The 17826-nt window shown below is 36.7% G+C and overlaps 1 protein-coding gene across 2 annotated transcripts; it reads right to left on the bottom strand.

Annotated features, from left to right (window-relative positions):
* Positions 1 to 3150: 3150 nt before the first annotated feature.
* Positions 3151 to 17265, bottom strand: pkaap (A-kinase anchoring protein pkaap). 2 transcript variants are annotated; one of them, XM_073970947.1, is made up of 4 exons: positions 17088 to 17265; positions 16037 to 16492; positions 11064 to 13042; positions 3151 to 3782 (listed from the first exon to the last, which is right to left on the bottom strand). In XM_073970947.1, exons 1-3 carry the CDS (start codon positions 17113 to 17115, stop codon positions 11079 to 11081), a joined length of 2448 nt encoding a protein of 815 aa, XP_073827048.1. In that variant the 5' UTR covers positions 17116 to 17265; the 3' UTR covers positions 3151 to 3782; positions 11064 to 11078. The 2 variants fall into 2 exon arrangements, with proteins under 2 accessions (XP_073827048.1, XP_073827046.1); XM_073970945.1 differs by lacking the exon at positions 3151 to 3782 and having other exon boundaries at positions 8814 to 13042.
* Between the last annotated feature and the right edge of the window lie 561 nt (positions 17266 to 17826).

The following is a 17826-nucleotide window of genomic DNA, read 5'->3' as shown; positions in this document are numbered from 1 at the left end:
TATTTTTGTAATGAGTTTACAAACTTTATGTTGAGCTATGTAAATAAAATTATGATTTCTTGAGTTTTAGTTTTGATCTGTGTGTATGTGTGTTGAGGAGGAGTGTTGTAATATCAGCATCTCCACGATGTGATCGTACAACACACAACACACATGATGGCACATGCGATGAGTTCGCATTGTGTGAACACACACAAGATTGTAAATAGATTCGTTCTTAGACTTAAGGGTACTTGTTTAATGTGTAATAGAATAAGAAATCACTCGTAATAAAGCACTCAACTGAGCAACACGCCGTCTTTCATTTCCTCCGCACAGCAGACACCATCATCAAACAAGAATAAGTTTCAACAAAAAAAATACATGTTGACTATTGCCTCACGTAGGGTGATAGTTAAAAAAAATTCAAATTATAATTTGGAAGTAATAGTGTTTTTATCTGTTGTCGCTAATGAAGAATTAATTCAATGGTAAAGACAATTTGTGGATGAAAAGAAATTATGAATCAAAACAAAACATGTAAATTGTAATTTTGGGTTTGCTCTTAATCAAGTAATAGTAAAGTCTACTGAAATAATGTAAGGCAAAGATAATCGTGAATCAAAACAAAACAGATTTCCGATTTCTTTTTGCTAGGTAATCTAAATTGTATGTGGCGGTGAGAATTATTCTCTCACTTAGCATCGACTGAATTATGTTATAAAATAAATCATTAATTTAACAGTAAACTGCTCAGTACTCAGTTGTTAACAGAATCATGTAATATTGTTTGCAGACTTACCAACACAATGATGATCAAGAAGGCCTTAAAAATTAAAAAATAAATTATTATAAATCCACGTTAGGTACTGAGCTTGATTTCTATTGTTGCTTTTAGTTAACTATTTCTTTAAAAGTAACTATTTTAGGTATGAACAAAATGGTGATTATACACTCATGCAAAAATTTGTCGATTCAAAAGAAAAAAACATGAAGCCGTGAAAATACGGTTTAATATTATTATTTCAATTTGCACTTTTTATATTTTCTCATAATTTTGAAGCATCACGAACGGCAGGGAAGTTTAATATTGTTTCACGGAAATTTTAGGATCTATTTAGCAATTTATACTCTTATATTGTTGCATAGAACTGAAGTAATTATTTTCCGCGCACTTTCACTTATTTTCACATTTTTTCCTTTTGTTAACGACTTCAATACGACTATTTTTAAGTTCTATGAAATAATTATGGGAATTTCCACTCCGGTTGACATTCAACTGACGACGCTTCAATTTTTAATCATTGACTGTTATGTGAGTTCGATGAAGATCGTTGAGGTCTGATTGATAACTGCTTGTTGAGTTTGCAGATGTACAGTATTTCTGTTTTTATCTTGTCGTCCTCTTTTTCTGTAGTCTGCAATCATAGAAATGCTTTTTGGCTGGTATTCCTTTTATGGCATTGCCCTTTTATACTGGACAAATCAATGCAGAGTAAATATGAGAGACGAAGAATTTACACTATGGGACTTGTTACAGGAGACGAAATTTTGTTTGTTAATCAATGTCAGGTACTTGGATTTCTTTGCTCGTGATATGTTTTTGTGAACTCAGTGCAATAACCAATTCTTCGAAGTTCCAAGTGTTTTACCACCTCTGTATTTCATATCAATGGAACAGCAAAATTGGAGGGGTGTTGATTTAAATTGGAATTCTATTACACCAAAGTATACACACAAAGTATAGAAATACGGCAGTTGGTGTAATAATGTCTAATATAGACAGAGCAAATTTATAACGAGGTATAAGGATATTATAAAGCATTTAATTACCTGTAACCTCAAAGAGTTGACAACCAGTTTATACTCCTTTCGGAGTTTTCGATTTATATTTATAAATCGTATGCCACCAAGGAAACTTTGATTTTATTTAAATTTAAATATTATGTTAAACTGAAGATATGAAACTTGGTTTTGAAAATCTTTGTAGATTTTAAAGATTAATGTAGATTTTTTTCACAATTTTAGATCTTCTCAGCTTGAATGCTTGAATTGGAAAAGGAAGTGTTCGTGATTTGCTAAATGTAGGAAGCGTTTGCTTCAATCATAGAACTGTCACACATATGAGTACTTCATCAAAACAGGTGTTTTCTTAGCGATCTATACAATCTGGTTGTTATCACTTTACCTTGAAATATAGCTAAGACACTGCGTATCCAAAAAATCGCATGCGAGAAATAAAAGTGGGGCAACCGTTAATTTTAAAGTATAGAGCAGTCCATTACAGTTGTTGCTGGTATCCTTGTATTTAAAATGGGGATGATGTTATTCTGGGAAGATTTCATACTTAACGGGGTGCTGAAGAGGTATATTACGGTTTAACAATTCTTTGGTGATTCTAAATACTGTACGGGAGTTACCAATGTTTGCTGCATTTTCTGCTTCATGTGTCAACGTATCAATGTGGTTGCGTTTGTCTTATCTGACTGAGCGCTGCTCTATTTTATAGAGGAATCGATATTCCAACTCGTATTAGGCTAATTTTGCGGAATTAATGTTCCCTCAGTTAATTTTCTCATTAGCTCCAATCGATTTTGAATAGTGTTCAATGTTACGTCCGTCATCCATACCTGTCTGCCCAGAGTATCTTTTGCGCATTTCATAAATACATATAAATAAAATCTTTTTCCTTCTATTTTTTTTTAAATGACATACACGAGGCGTAGATCACTGTTTGATACATGACCATTGATTGTCATATTTCTTTGTCAGTTATTGTATGATTATTTTATTGAGAGCAAAAATTGATTGGATTCGCGTCTATTTTTTTATGGTTATTATTTATAAAATATGTATTTTTATTATGTATATATATACGTATTTTATTATGTATTTAGAAAATATTTATTAATATTTCATTATGTTCGACGATTTTTGCATATTTGTAACTTAAATTATTTTCTAATATTAAATAAACAAATAACATTTTGTGAATATAAAATAGTTTTCGTTTTTTTTTTCATATAACAAAAATATATATTTAACTTTAAAATATATTTATTCGGAATAAACATAAAGGAATGGTTAAATATGTATAAACATCAATATGTATTTTAAATAAATTCTTTGAAATAAATATGTATAAATATATTAAAACAAATAAATAAAGAAGTGCATTTCAAATGCTGTGAAAGGAAGAGATAATAAATAATTCGAATAAAAAGTCTAGAAAAAATATATTGTAAATTCGAGAAAAACAGAGTAGCAGAGAGCAAAATAATAAGGAACAAAAATAGGAATCAATGTCTAAATTTTGTTCATTTTTTTGTAAGTAGAAATACAATAAAATTCAATTCAATGTTTAAGAAATATGGATTTCGAATATGGTATTGAGATATTTTTCAACATAAAATTTCGACCCAGTAATCGTTAGTTAGCCCTTTTAATAAGAAAGAAAGTATGATGGCTCTTTTTGCATTTACATTGCATTATAAATGAGAATATATATTACGCACTGCGCATTCTATGTTAGAAAATGTTTTAAATCTTATAAACTTGATATTAAAAATAACTTGTATAGGTTATTGTCTTTAGGATTAAATAATTAATATAGTATATTGGAAATGGTAGAAGAAAGAAGTGATAGTAATTGGATGGGTTAATAATATTTTAATAGAATAAGTATATTATTTCCTTTATAAATTATTGAATAATTATAATATAGTAATTTGTTATTGTTCATAAAGCGAGTTTTTTGTTTTATAGATATATCATAAAATTAGGATTATTTATTTCAAAACAACCTAGAGAGTTGGAAAGAAAATAATATTGAAAAAAGAGGTATTTAAAAATGTATTATAATATTGAAGATCAAGATACTAAATGGAAATTCTTATTTAAATTCGATGCATAATAAAAATACTATTAATTTTGAAGATTTAAGAAGTTATAATTACATCTTACTATTGTAGATATTGCTTGGTTATTTAGAGTTTTTTGCGAGTATTAATAACAGAAATGCCATAAGAATAAATTTATATTTCTTAATGAAATTTGTGATTGTTGCACATATTAAGATGGATGGCCGGGTGGGGACGTCTGCTCCACATGTTGTGATTGACACAGTTCAGACCTCGACCTCCTTAGCGAAGTGCGACTATATGTCGGAAAAGACATCCCTCCCTATGTCGGACGATGACATGGACACTACGGTCGTCTCATCTCAATCCAACAGAGAGACGTACGACCACACGATATAGCTGGCAAACTATCGATAGTCCGACTATCGTTTTGATTGTTGTCACAAAAAAAAAAAAAAAAAATTTGAATCGGCCATCAAAGTATCATTTTTCTGTTATTTGTGTAGAATTATTTGAAAAATAGTTGATTTGGAATCCAATATGAACAAAGCTTTAGGACAGCGATTAAAACGATAGTCTGACTATCGATAGTTTGCCAGCTCTACCACGCGACCAGTGAGCAATTGACTCAGATGAAGGAACGTCATTCGTTTCCGACAAACCTGCCCTTCCCAGGTTGGGCGCTTTACAAGTGAGGCTTAGGATGTTGAGATTCTCCCACATAACAAACTATCGAAAGTAGTAAGGCCCGAGAAAGGAAGGACAAACTGGAGATGTTTTTCTAGTGGAATACCGAGATGTAAGTTTTAAACTTTGCTCGTAGAGCGCTTCGAGGGGAAGTATCATCACGATGAAAGACGTTCGTTAGCCATCGAACGGATTTCGTTCCCTAGCTTAACCCCCAGTTTTTATAAATAATTATTGTTCGTTCGTCTATATTCGTAATAATTTAGCCATCCATTTCTTCAGAACATTCTGAAACTCTCCTACATACAAAACATATTTCAAACAAAGTTCACACATAGACTGCCTTGAAAATATTGTCATTGTTATCAATATTTTTCTTCATTCTAGAAGAAACTTTCATAGAAGTGAAAACCATGTCTGAGAAAGACTATGTCGATGTGTATATTGAAAATCCCACTAAATCAACAACAACAACTAAATCAGCAGCAGAATATGAAGAGAATATAAGGATGGCAGTAGAGGAATATCTTCAAGGAGGACAATCCTATAAAATTGTAGCCGAGAAATATGGCACAGCAAAGTCAACGTTAAATAGACGTGTGCTTAAAAGAAAAGAAGAAATAGGAGAAATTAACAATCCTACTGCGATAAAGAAACAAATTGATGATGATGACGTGTTCTTGAGAGCCTTTCTGAACGACGCTGCGCTCACTATAGATGACTCCAGTGATTACGAGGAACCTCCCACTACATCAGCTGCAGCGAACACTCCCCTACAATTCAATTGGACGATGAGGATGATGATGACGTGTTCTTGAGAGCCTTTCTGAACGACGCTGCGCCCACTATAGATGACTCGTTCAACTCCTGCAAAAAAAGCTTTGCTCTTTCCAAAGACGTTAATGTCAATAAAATCCAAGAAATAAACTTATTTTAAGATAGTAGTGAGGACGATGATGATTATGCCAATTTGAAAGTGGATGGTGATGCTGCGCCCACTAAATCAACGCCCACTAAATCAACACCCTCAACGCCCACTAAATCAGATGATGAAAGTGATACTCCCTCAACACCAACTAAATCAACACCCTCAACGCGCACTAAATCAGATGATGAAAGTGATACTCCCTCAACACCAACTAAATCACAGCCCTCAGTGAAGTCACGACAAGGATCACGGAAGGACTAAACAGTAAGAGACCACACAAAAGAACCATATTAGTGGCCCTAGACTTGTCCAAGGCCTTTGATACAGTTAACCACACCATACTTCTGAAGGACGATATGGAGACTTCTCTCCCTAACTACCTAAAGAGATGGTTGGTAAACTACATAGCTGGAAGGCAATCTTATGTAGAATTCCGAGGACAAATATCACCACCCAGGAAGAACAAGCAGGGGGTTCACCAAGGCGGAGTTTTATCTCCACTGCTTTTCAACCTCCACGTGTCGAAGGCCCCGAACCCACCCGAGAATGTGCATTTAATCTCCTACGCTGACGACTGCACAGTCTTGTCAACAGGCAGAAAAATCTCAGACTTAGAGTCAGCCCTAAATGGTTACCTCCCTTTACTCAAAGACTTCTTTGAAGGCAGAAACCTACAACTATCTGCCCCTAAGTCCTCAGCCACCATCCTCACATCGTGGACCAAACAAGTTAATGCGCAACTCAACATACACATCCGCGGACAGACCATCTCGACGATCAAAAACCCCAAAATACCGGGTGTCACATTTGATAATTTACTCTACTTCTGCAAACACGCTGAAGTAGTAGCGGGGAACGTGGGCAAAAGAAATAAAATTCTCAAAGCTCTGGCCGGTAGCACCTGGGGCAAAGATAAAGAGACCATCTTAACCACCTACAAGGCCCACTCATGGACTACGCTGGCCCAATATGGTCACCTGGTCTAAGTGACACACATTCCGCATTGCGTATAGCAACTGGATGCCACTCCAAGGCCCCAGAAAATCACCTTCACCATGAAGCAAAACTCCTCCCGGTACTAGCCCACTGTACCCTTCTCACAAGACAACATGCGATCAAATGCGCTAAACGGGATCACCCAAACCACGCTAGCATCTCCAGGCCTCTCAATGAAAGAGATGAACCAATTAGATTTGACTTTCGCAAAGAAATCTCCAACCTTCCCCAAATCCCCTCAGACCCAACTGATGATGACATTAACATGGCTCTGAGACAGGCCCACTCAAAAGTAGTCGAGGATCAAACATCAACCTACACATGCAGTGTAGTGTTAGGTGGGGCGACCCCCACCCATTCATGAAGATGAGAGGACACTACCTAGGGAGACCAGATCGATATTATCCCAACTTCGATCTGGTATCTCTAGATACCTCAACAGTTATCTCTCCGTCCAGAATCCCGAGATAACGGACACATGCCCTAAATGCGGCCAAACACCGCACATCACTCGGCACCTCTTCGCATGTCCTACAAACCCGACAGACCTGACACCGGAGTCACTGTGGACCCATCCAGTCCTGGCGGCTCGCTTTCTAGGGCTGGATGTGGATGCCTATCTATTAATCTTCAAATTTTCTTCTTTTCTTTCCACCGATACTACTTTACCTGTAGGGGCTACAACAACAACACCCTCAACGACCACTTAATCATCATTATCTGATTTTGTGATTTTGAAGAAATTCCAACAAGGAAAAAAAATAGTAAATCAACAACAGGAAAATAATTAGAAAATCACGAGCAGGAAAAAGAATTACGAAATCAACAACAGCTGAAGCAGAAAATGAAGAGAATATAAGGATGGCAGTAGAAGAATATCTTCGAGGAGGACCCTTTCTTAAAAACCTAGCCGAGAAATGTGGCAACATTGAGTAGACGTGTTAATAAACGGCGAAATGACCTCAGAGAAATTAATTATCCTACTGTGATTAAACAAAAAAAAATAGCAAACTGGTTGTTAAAATTTCTGAACTTTTACGACAATTTTTGAAACCATTTTTGGTGGCGTTTTAATGACCAGTGGCTTTAAGTCAAACATTTTGAGCTTTTGTATTGGAGGTAACTGAAGACTGACATATCTAAGTATCGAGGAGGTGTTTTGAAGTTTAAATCACATCGGTTACTTCCTTCGATTGTTATTCTTCACACAGTCAGACAGACGGATGGAAGAATGGCAAAATGAACTTAAAAGTATAGGAAGCGGAGCTTTTGTGGGGAAGTCCCAGAAGACTTTTCCTATATAAGCATCGAGGAGGTGTTTCGTATTTCAAAGTCTGGATCACGTCTTTTACTCCCTTCGGTACTTATCGTGCACACCAATTTGTCAGATAGACGGCCGTAAGTATAGGCTAAATCAATTCCATATTTTCGGAAACGTTTTTGGTCTTACCATATGTATGGTATAAAACCATTAATTCGTTGACCATTGCAATGTCAAGGAGGAACATTCACCCTCAACACATCAGTAAGGATTCTAGTTGCCATAGCAAACACATACAAGACGTGATTCCATCAGATATCAAACGATTGGCGGCTTTCCTTTTTCACTCGCATCATTAGTCATTAAGTTCGTTTCTAATGAAAAAATAATGAATTCTATTGAAAATTTATAAAATTGATATAAATAAAAAAACCTAATCCAATTTCGGTGAAGCAAACACGTTTCGTCCTCAATTCCTACAGAGAACGTTTAGGTACCCTATACACGTGCCCTTCCTGCCTCCAAAAGCTTGGGGATACTTCACATTTGTTTAACCCACTTAGCGCCGAGAAATTTTATATGAAAACAAGTAAAAAAGTATCAGTCGGTTTTGCCGACAGAGATATACCCTCAGCCTCTGCAAATTGAAACACTTTTTTTCACAAAAAACTTATGTATTTAGGGGGTTTCAAAATTTTGGTCGTATGAACCGACAAAAATGTTTTTTAGGATTAAAGTTCAAAAATTTTGCGGAAAAGGTACTTAAAGGAATGAACCGACATAGACCATGGGGGTGCCATAGGGGGTTTTTACACCCTTCGGGCTGTTTTCTCAAGAAGTAAGGACTTGCCCCTAAACAACTTTTCCCATCGTAATTGAGGCAGCGAATGTAAGTTGCTTCAACAAAAATCAAAGTGATTCAATAGCAGTTCTTAAAGTGAACTTATCCAATTTTTGTGTGGGAGGTACGGGATGGAGTGGACAAATATAGTCCATATTCGAATCTGATCTATATCTGGTAGATATTATGAGAATGTGTAAAGTATGGACCAAATCGGTCACAAGAGTTATCGTGCGCACAATTTTTCGAATATTTTTGAACTTTTGTGGGGTAGGAACCTGAAGGAGTGGACCGATATGGCTTATCTACGAACTTAAACTAATTTTGGAAACAATATTACGAAGGCCAAATGTTGGCCGGAATCGGCATATCCGTTCGAGAATTATCTTGCGCTTCCACCCATAAACATGGTGTCATATGGCTTGTTTTTCAACTTTCAGGCTATGTTTTCAGGAAGTATGGACTTGCCCCTGAGGAAACTTGTACCTTCGTATAGGGGACAGTGAATACAAGATGTTACAACAAAAACCAAGGCGATTCGAGAGCAGGTCCTAAACTGAACTTTTCCGAATTTTGTGTGGGAGGTACTCGAAGGAGTTTACCGATTGAGTCCATATTGGAACCTCATCTAAGTCTGGTAAAAATTTCATAATGTGCAAAGTATTGACCAAATCAGTTACTCCCTACAAGAGTTATCGTTCGCTAGAGTTGTGTCGTTCATGAACGAACCGGCTCAAAGGAACGATTCCGTGAAAAGAACGAACGGATCCGTATCCAGCTCATTCTTTTATATCGTTCATTTAGATCCCCGATGGACGAGTCATTGCTGCTTACAAAATTAGCAGCATTGGTTTTGCAGTCAAAATCTAAACAAAGGCTGCGTTAGCCCAAGCAGCACAAATTTCCACACAAAACAAACAATGATTTAGAGATCTACTCTCGCTCAGTAACTCACCTCATTCAGTAGCACATCTCGGTCATTTCTTTCTTTTGCATCATTCGTTCATCTGGTTCTTTCATATCAAAACCACCACCACTACGTTCAGAAAAAAACCACCCCCATTAGCACACAAACAAGCAAGTAACACAACAGTTGTGTCATTCGTGAACGAACATTTTCAAAAGAACGATTCGGTGAAAAGAACGACGGAGTCGTATGCAGCAAAAACGAACGACTTCAAAAGAAAATAATACAGTCAAATGTATTGTTGAACGAAAAAGAGCCAACGAACGAAGTAAATGACCCGGATCTTTTTGGTGAACGGAATGAAAAAGATCGATCAGCTCAATGAACGAGATTGCCCAACACTATCGTTCGCACAAATTTTCCGAACATTTTCGAACTTTTGTGGGGGAGGTACCGGAAGGAGTGGACCGATATAATCCATCTTTGAACTTTAACTAAGTTTGGACAAAATATTACAAAAGCCAAATTTTGGACCGAATCGGTAGATCCGTTCGAGAGTTATCTTGCGCTCCAACCAACACGGTGTCATAGGGTTTTTTTGTAACTTTCAGGCTATTTTCTCAGGAAGTATGGACTTGCCCCTAATGAAACTTACAGCGTCGTATAGAGGACAGCGAATACAACTTGCGTAAACAAAAATCAAAGCGATTCGAGACCAGGTCCTAAACTGAACTTTGCCGAAATTTTGTGTGGGAGGTACCCGAGTGGACCTATATGGCCTATCTTCGAAATTAAATCGAATCTGGACAAAATATTTCGATACCCAAAATATGAACCGAATCGATTGATCCGTTCGAGAGTTATCGTGCGCACCAGCCAGACTGACAGACAGACGGACGGACATTGCTAGATCTACTCAAAATTCTCTGAAACGGATATCGTACAAACATACTTGGGGTCTAAAACCATTATTTCGATAAGGCACATTTTTGGTCGTATCAAAGTGTAAATACCCTCTTTAGCCTAAAGGCTGAGGGTATAAAAATGCAAAAAAAAATGCGAAGATATCCGAGTTTTAAATCAATTTTAGCAACCATTTTTCGTGGCATTACCTTCTTATGCAACAAAATTTACTACCCGTAGGTTTATGGTCTACACCAATAAAGGTAGTCTAAACCAATAAAGGTGGTCTAAACCAATGGTTTCTCCGGCTTCCCATACCTATGCACACAAACATTTTCGTTTTCTCGATTTCAGTCGAACTGTTACAACAACAACTAGTACTACATTATGGATTTGAGGCATGGGTACTTGCTAACGCAAATGAGGCAGTAGTTGTGTGTCTTTGAGCGGAAAAAAATCTTTGAAAGTTCTTTGACCTAATTCTATTTGAGTGATCTTATGAAATGTAAAAAAAGAGTAACTCCAAATCTTTGATAAATTGTGCATACATTTTCATAATTCATTAAAAAGCGAGCGAGATTCAATAGAAATTTAGTGCGATAGGGAAGGGGTAGAATAAGAGGCATTACTAAATATAAATGTTTACAACCAATAATAAAGTAGTAACAATAACAAATAAATCAACTTAAAACAAGACTTACTAAACTTTGTGCACTCTAATATCTCATATTCGAGGATTTTGTATTTGATGGTTTTTGTTCTTGATTCACAGCTCCTGCTCCTCCTCCTCTCATAGTAACACTCGTTACATCTTTCACAATCATTTCAGCAACTTGCCAGGCTATTTCTTCTTGGACATTATCCTCCGGTAAATTAACTAATTTACGCATTGCATTCTTCAGACGATTACCACCACTTATGGCGGCAGCCAAAGGCCAATTGCTAGTGGCGTTGTGTGGTGTTTTATGCAAAGCATCTGCTGGAGATTCAAAATCTCGTTCATAACGTCCCAACGAATTGACGCGTCCAAATTTTAAATTATTACAATTTGAACGACGCCACAATAGATCAGGATTTGTCAGCTGTGACGAATCAATATTCAATTGAAATTGTTTTAAATTGGATGTTGAGGAAGATGTTGATAAACCATGATGTTGATGAGCATGATAATTGCTTTGTGAAGATGAATAATGATTATCCATTGAGGCCAATAAGGTGTTTTGCTGCGAAATTGGTATCTTCTTTTGGTCCAACGTACAATCCGACAAAGTTTTACGATGCCTATTTGTGGTTTTCTCACTAACACATCTACGCAAAACTATTTTTGAGGGAAGTTTTCCTGTACCGTCTTTAGTTGTTTCCGTATCTTCTTGAATTTTTGATTTCAATTCATTCATGTAATTGGAGAATAGTGAAGATTTTAAAAATGATTTTAAATATTTCCTCTCGAGGTATTTTGCCGCCACTTTCAGGGGTAAATCAAAACAATGATAAACCATGCCATCTGTACAGATACAAGATTCCACATGAGCCCTCAACTTATTCGAAGACCATAGTTTTGATTCATTTTGCAACGAGAAGAATTTCTCATAAATTATCATGGCATCTGATTGAGCTTCTTTCTCATTTAAATAGCCTGCATCATGGCTGAGATAACTTTTACGATAATTTATGGCTGTTGACCAAAAATCTAAACAATCTCTTTCCTTGTGCTGCTCCAGATATTCCATAAAATAGAACAAAGTTACCTCACTGTGCAAAATATCATTGACATTCAGACATTGTTGCTCTATGAGATCTACACAATATTTAGCATAATAGGTACTTTGCAAATAATCATTCAGATATTCCTTTTCCAATTTGTTGAAAACATATTCTTGAGCTTCTAGAAAACAATCAGCAGTTATGGAAGTGGCGGTCTCATCTTCAGTTGTCTCCTTCTTGCAAATTATCAACGATATTTTGGATAAAATATCAACTGGCAATTCGATGCGCTGCTTGGCATCTTGTATTAAATATTTTTTATAAATTGCCAAGGCATCCTTGACACTGGCCACGGAAATAATGGCATTTTCGCTGATTTCCGATAAATTACTCATCAAACTACATAGTGATAATTCGGAGGAAGCTTTGAGTTTCTGCCTATCACTGCTACTCTTAAAAAAGTGCTTATTGGTTTCGGCATAGATTTGAGATTTTTCATCATCAGTTAGGGGTTTGCGCATTGTTAAATCACACAAAGTTTTCAATTCAGGTACATGACTATTATCAGTAATATCGTCTTCTTCTCCTTCCTCAATATCATCAACATGATTATCAGCAGTTCCGTTTCTTTTGTCATTGATATGTCGCCTCCCATTGCCACCGCCGCACCCATCATTGCCCCCAGCTTTACTCTGTATTTGATCGTCGTCCGTATCATTTGACGAGCTGGGCGATATTACTGTTGTGACATCATTTTCACCCTCTTCGGGTATTTGTTGTGCTATCATTTTAATTTTGAGCTCTTTTCGCAGTTGTGCCAAAGCGGCATTTTTAAAATTTTTTGTATCCAAATAAAATTTTATAAAAGACAATGCATTTTTCTTATCCAAATATTGAACAAAATAGCTGAGGCAATTCGGTTCATTAACAATTGATGTTAATGTCATCGATAAGCGGGAATGACATTTAAAAAGATCTGTAATGAGAAGAAGAAAGAACAATTAGTAGGAGAAGGATATGTATATAAAATATAATATAGCTACATTGACTGATTTGGATAAGATAGGTTGTAGATAAGATTCGTTCTTCAAATCGAAGAATAGAGAAAGGTCTTAAGAAGCACCCTTTCCATTGGAAAAGGTCTTAAGAAGCACCCTTTCCATTGGAAAAGGTCTTAAGAAGCACCCTTTCCATTGGAAAAGGTCTTAAGAAGCACCCTTTCCATTGGAAAAGGTCTTAAGAAGCACCCTTTCCATTGGAAAAGGTCTTAAGAAGCACCCTTTCCATTGGAAAAGGTCTTAAGAAGCACCCTTTCCATTGGAAAAGGTCTTAAGAAGCACCCTTTCCATTGGAAAAGGTCTTAAGAAGCACCCTTTCCATTGGAAAAGGTCTTAAGAAGCACCCTTTCCATTGGAAAAGGTCTTAAGAAGCACCCTTTCCATTGGAAAAGGTCTTAAGAAGCACCCTTTCCATTGGAAAAGGTCTTAAGAAGCACCCTTTCCATTGGAAAAGGACTTAAGAAGCACCCTTTCCATTGGAAAAGGTCTTAAGAAGCACCCTTTCCATTGGAAAAGGTCTTAAGAAGCACCCTTTCCATTGGAAAAGGTCTTAAGAAGCACCCTTTCCATTGGAAAAGGTCTTAAGAAGCACCCTTTCCATTGGAAAAGGTCTTAAGAAGCACCCTTTCCATTGGAAAAGGTCTTAAGAAGCACCCTTTCCATTGGAAAAGGTCTTAAGAAGCACCCTTTCCATTGGAAAAGGTCTTAAGAAGCACCCTTTCCATTGGAAAAGGTCTTAAGAAGCACCCTTTCTATTGGAAAAGGTCTTAAGAAGCACCCTTTCCATTGGAAAAGGTCTTAAGAAGCACCCTTTCCATTGGAAAAGGTCTTAAGAAGCACCCTTTCCATTGGAAAAGGTCTTAAGAAGCACCCTTTCCATTGGAAAAGGTCTTAAGAAGCACCCTTTCCATTGGAAAAGGTCTTAAGAAGCACCCTTTCCATTGGAAAAGGTCTTAAGAAGCACCCTTTCCATTGGAAAAGGTCTTAAGAAGCACCCTTTCCATTGGAAAAGGTCTTAAGAAGCACCCTTTCCATTGGAAATGGTCTTAAGAAGCACCTTTTCCCTTAGAAAGGATTTTAGGAAGCACCCTTTCCATTGGAAAAGGTCTTAAGAAGCACCCTTTCCATTGGAAAAGGTCTTAAGAAGCACCCTTTCCATTGGAAAAGGTCTTAAGAAGCACCCTTTCCATTGGAAAAGGTCTTAAGAAGCACCCTTTCCATTGGAAAAGGTCTTAAGAAGCACCCTTTCCATTGGAAAAGGTCTTAAGAAGCACCCTTTCCATTGGAAAAGGTCTTAAGAAGCACCCTTTCCATTGGAAAAGGTCTTAAGAAGCACCCTTTCCATCGGAAAAGGTCTTAAGAAGCACCCTTTCCATTGGAAAAGGTCTTAAGAAGCACCCTTTCCATTGGAAAAGGTCTTAAGAAGCACCCTTTCCATTGGAAAAGGTCTTAAGAAGCACCCTTTCCATTGGAAAAGGTCTTAAGAAGCACCCTTTCCATTGGAAAAGGTCTTAAGAAGCACCCTTTCCATTGGAAAAGGTCTTAAGAAGCAACCTCTCCATTGTAAAGGGTCTTAAGAAGCACCCTCCCCATTGGAAAGGGTCTTAAGAAGCACCCTCTCCATTGGAAATGGTCTTATGAAGCACCCTTTCCACTAGAAAGGATTTTAAGAAGCACCCTTTCCAGGGTCTTAAGAAGCACCCACTCCATTGGAAAGGGTCTTAAGAAGCACCCTCTCCATTGGAAAGGGTCTTAAGAAGCACCTCTCTATTGGAAAGGGTCTTAAGAAGTACCCTGTCCATTGGAAAGGGTCTTAAGAAGCACTCTCTCCATTGGAAAGAGTCTTAGGAAGCACCCTCTCTATTGAAAAGGGTCTTAAGAAGGACCATTGGAACGGATCTTAAGAAGCACCCGTTCCAATATAAAGAGTCTTAAGAAGAATCCTTTCCACTGGAAAGAGTCTTAAGAAGCACTCTTTCCACTTGAAAGGGTCTTAAGAAGCACACTTTGCATTGGAAAGGGTCTTCTGGAGCACGCTTTCTATAAGAAGTACCCTAAAAATTTATCGAGATCATCAGTAATTTTGGTTGGTGCACATTACGGTCTATATCGCAGGAACTATGAACTTGCCCCTATTAAATTGTAGCTTCATTAAAGGGGCCGTAGGAACAATCCTTGCCAAAAAATGCAATACTATCCAAGAAATGTCCGTAAATTGCACTTTCCGAAAAAAATCGAAATTTAGTGTGGGATGCACCGATCTTGGGACTCGATCTTGCGTTCGAAGTAGTATACGAACGGCAAGAGCGAGTCCAAGATGTCTAGAAGTGATTATGATGATTATGATCAAACCTACTTGGGGGTTTAAAAACCTTTATTTCGATGGAAATACAGCGTAGGCTAAAAACTGAGGATATACAAATCCACGTTTATTGTACTCCTTGAAATCTCAACATTGACACATTCTTTCCTTTTTAAAAAATACGCATCTTTTTCCGTGTCTGAGACTGTCAAACAAATGCCTTTTTTGAGTTCTCTTAAAAACCCTGTTTTAACGTTCTTTCGAGCACTTCATTCGTTTTGTAGGGAGAATATATTTTGACTCTAGGTCTGTGAAGAATTATCTGATCGATCACTTCAAACTCAATGCAATCGTAAATCAACAATTACCAGAAGTTAGCAGAAGTAGCATAAAAGAGCCGAGACTTTTCAGCCCATATGCCATAAACATCTTTATTTGGTCACTCTACCGCCAAAAACTATAATTTATTCATTTCTCATTTCACGAATGTGAATTTATAATTATCAACAACAAAAATTAATAATAAAATATACGTTAACCACAAAAAAAAACTATTTGTATGCAGTGTTGTGTGTGCTTAACTAATTACAACAACAATAGCTAAACTTACCTTCATCAAATCCCACAATTGAATTCACAGCCGTTATTGTGGTGTTGTGTGTTGTCAATGATGAGGCACCACCGGCAATGCTATTATTACAGCTACTAAGTGCACCTAAACTTAAAGCACCATAACTGAGAGCATCATCACTATCAGAGATTCCTCCTCCGCCGCCAGTGCCTAAGCAATAGTTACTGCCACCTGCTGCTGCTGATGTATACATTGAAGTTAAACCCATATTGGTCAGTTCTTCAAGAAAAACTTCATCGCAAAAACTTGAAGTTGATCGTAATGAATGACGTTTCGCTGCTGCGGCTTCAGTCATTTCTTCAGGTGTAACAACTACTCCGCCGCCGAGCATACCGCTGCCACCGCCATCGAAGCAGCTATCAACTTGATCCACAACATCGTTATTGTTGTTTTTGTAATGTTGGTCATCATTTTCATTAGTCGAATTTAGGCGACCTAAAAAGCAAAGCACAGCAAAATCAAAAAAAAATCAACACACTAAAGAATTTCAAATTTGTTTTGTTTTGGGAATGTCGATGTCGTCGGTTCTTTTTCTTTTGCTGTTGTTTTTTTTTTTATTTTAATTAATAAGCATTTTATGCATAGCCCATTGTTGTTGGTAGACGATAGAGAAAGAACAAAAAACGGTTAGAATTTACCCAAGGCTTATAGGGAAATTTAAAGATATTTCAGGCGATAGTATTACAAGTGGTTTTAAGTTATTAAGTTATTTCCTACGAAATCATATTACAGTTCTAATTGATATTTTGAAACTTTCTTTTTATTAGTTTCAGTGAGGACGACTATTCGCTCTTCAGAGACGTAGCTCTTACATTCCATGAAGATTTTTGGGCTATTAGCATTGATTTGGTGTTGATTACACCTTTGATATTAGACCGCTTGTATGGCACATCTTGTTTGGAGCCTCCTTATTTGGGAAGTTGCTTCAACACCAAAACATGACTTATTTGCTCTGCCAACGTCGCTGTTAATTTCATTATCCCGTTTGAAGAAAACAGGGAAAACGGACTCCTTTTGTCAGTTTACATACCTTTTTGTTTTTTGAAATATTTCAACATCCTTCAGACATTCGTTGTATTGTTGTAAAACAATTTTAAACTTGAATTTTTACATTTATTTATTTAAAATAGGTCTTTTGCGACTTTTATTACTCAGAGAAAAAAATTTGTGCGAGTCTTTCCACTGCTCTGCTCAATCAAAATATAAATAATTCACAATGCATGACAACAAAGGCAAAGAGTTGCCACAGTTGATTGTGATTGGGGTAAATCAGCTGTTTTAGCAGGGATGGGAGTTTGATTCATGTTGCATGAATTATGAATACCAAATGCCGGGTTAACCCGGCAAAAAACTCTAGTGTAACCGTATTATTACTTATTTGCTCTGTGTTAGAACCTGCACCCAGCCAAACGTTTGCATCCGTGGATGCCGTTTAATCAGTACCGTTAGAGTACATTTTTTCCTATGAATTCACTTATAAATTTTACAAGAGATGCTAGGAGGAATAATAAGGTGTAATGCCAAGTTTATACTTGCGCTCCAATATCCACTAGATTTCACAAAATCATAAAATACACCCCGGTGTTTACACTTATTTTTTGTTGATTTCAAATATATCACAATGATCAAGGCAGATGCATATTCGCAGCTGATGGAACATGAATTTTCAAAACAAATTGTTGTAAATTGAATAAATCATCAAAAATATACGACAGTATAGAACTTTACAACTTTATTTTGGGATTAACAAACCGGCTTGTTTTATGGGA

Source organism: Musca autumnalis, unplaced genomic scaffold (genome assembly GCF_047663935.1).
Source record: "Musca autumnalis isolate F117 unplaced genomic scaffold, ASM4766393v1 scaffold_2, whole genome shotgun sequence".
Taxonomy (NCBI): domain Eukaryota; kingdom Metazoa; phylum Arthropoda; class Insecta; order Diptera; family Muscidae; genus Musca; species Musca autumnalis.
The sequence above is the reverse complement of the archived record's forward strand: the minus strand, read 5'-3'. Positions and strand labels throughout refer to the sequence as shown.

Coding starts and splice junctions, on each gene's coding strand:
- pkaap (XM_073970947.1), bottom strand. CDS start 17,115: ATGTTGAAATATTTCAAAAAACAAAAAG. Junction 16,493..17,087: donor ATATTTCAAAAAACAAAAAG/GTATGTAAACTG, acceptor TTTGCTTTTTAG/GTCGCCTAAATTCGACTAAT. Junction 13,043..16,036: donor AATTGTGGGATTTGATGAAG/GTAAGTTTAGCT, acceptor TTCTCATTACAG/ATCTTTTTAAATGTCATTCC.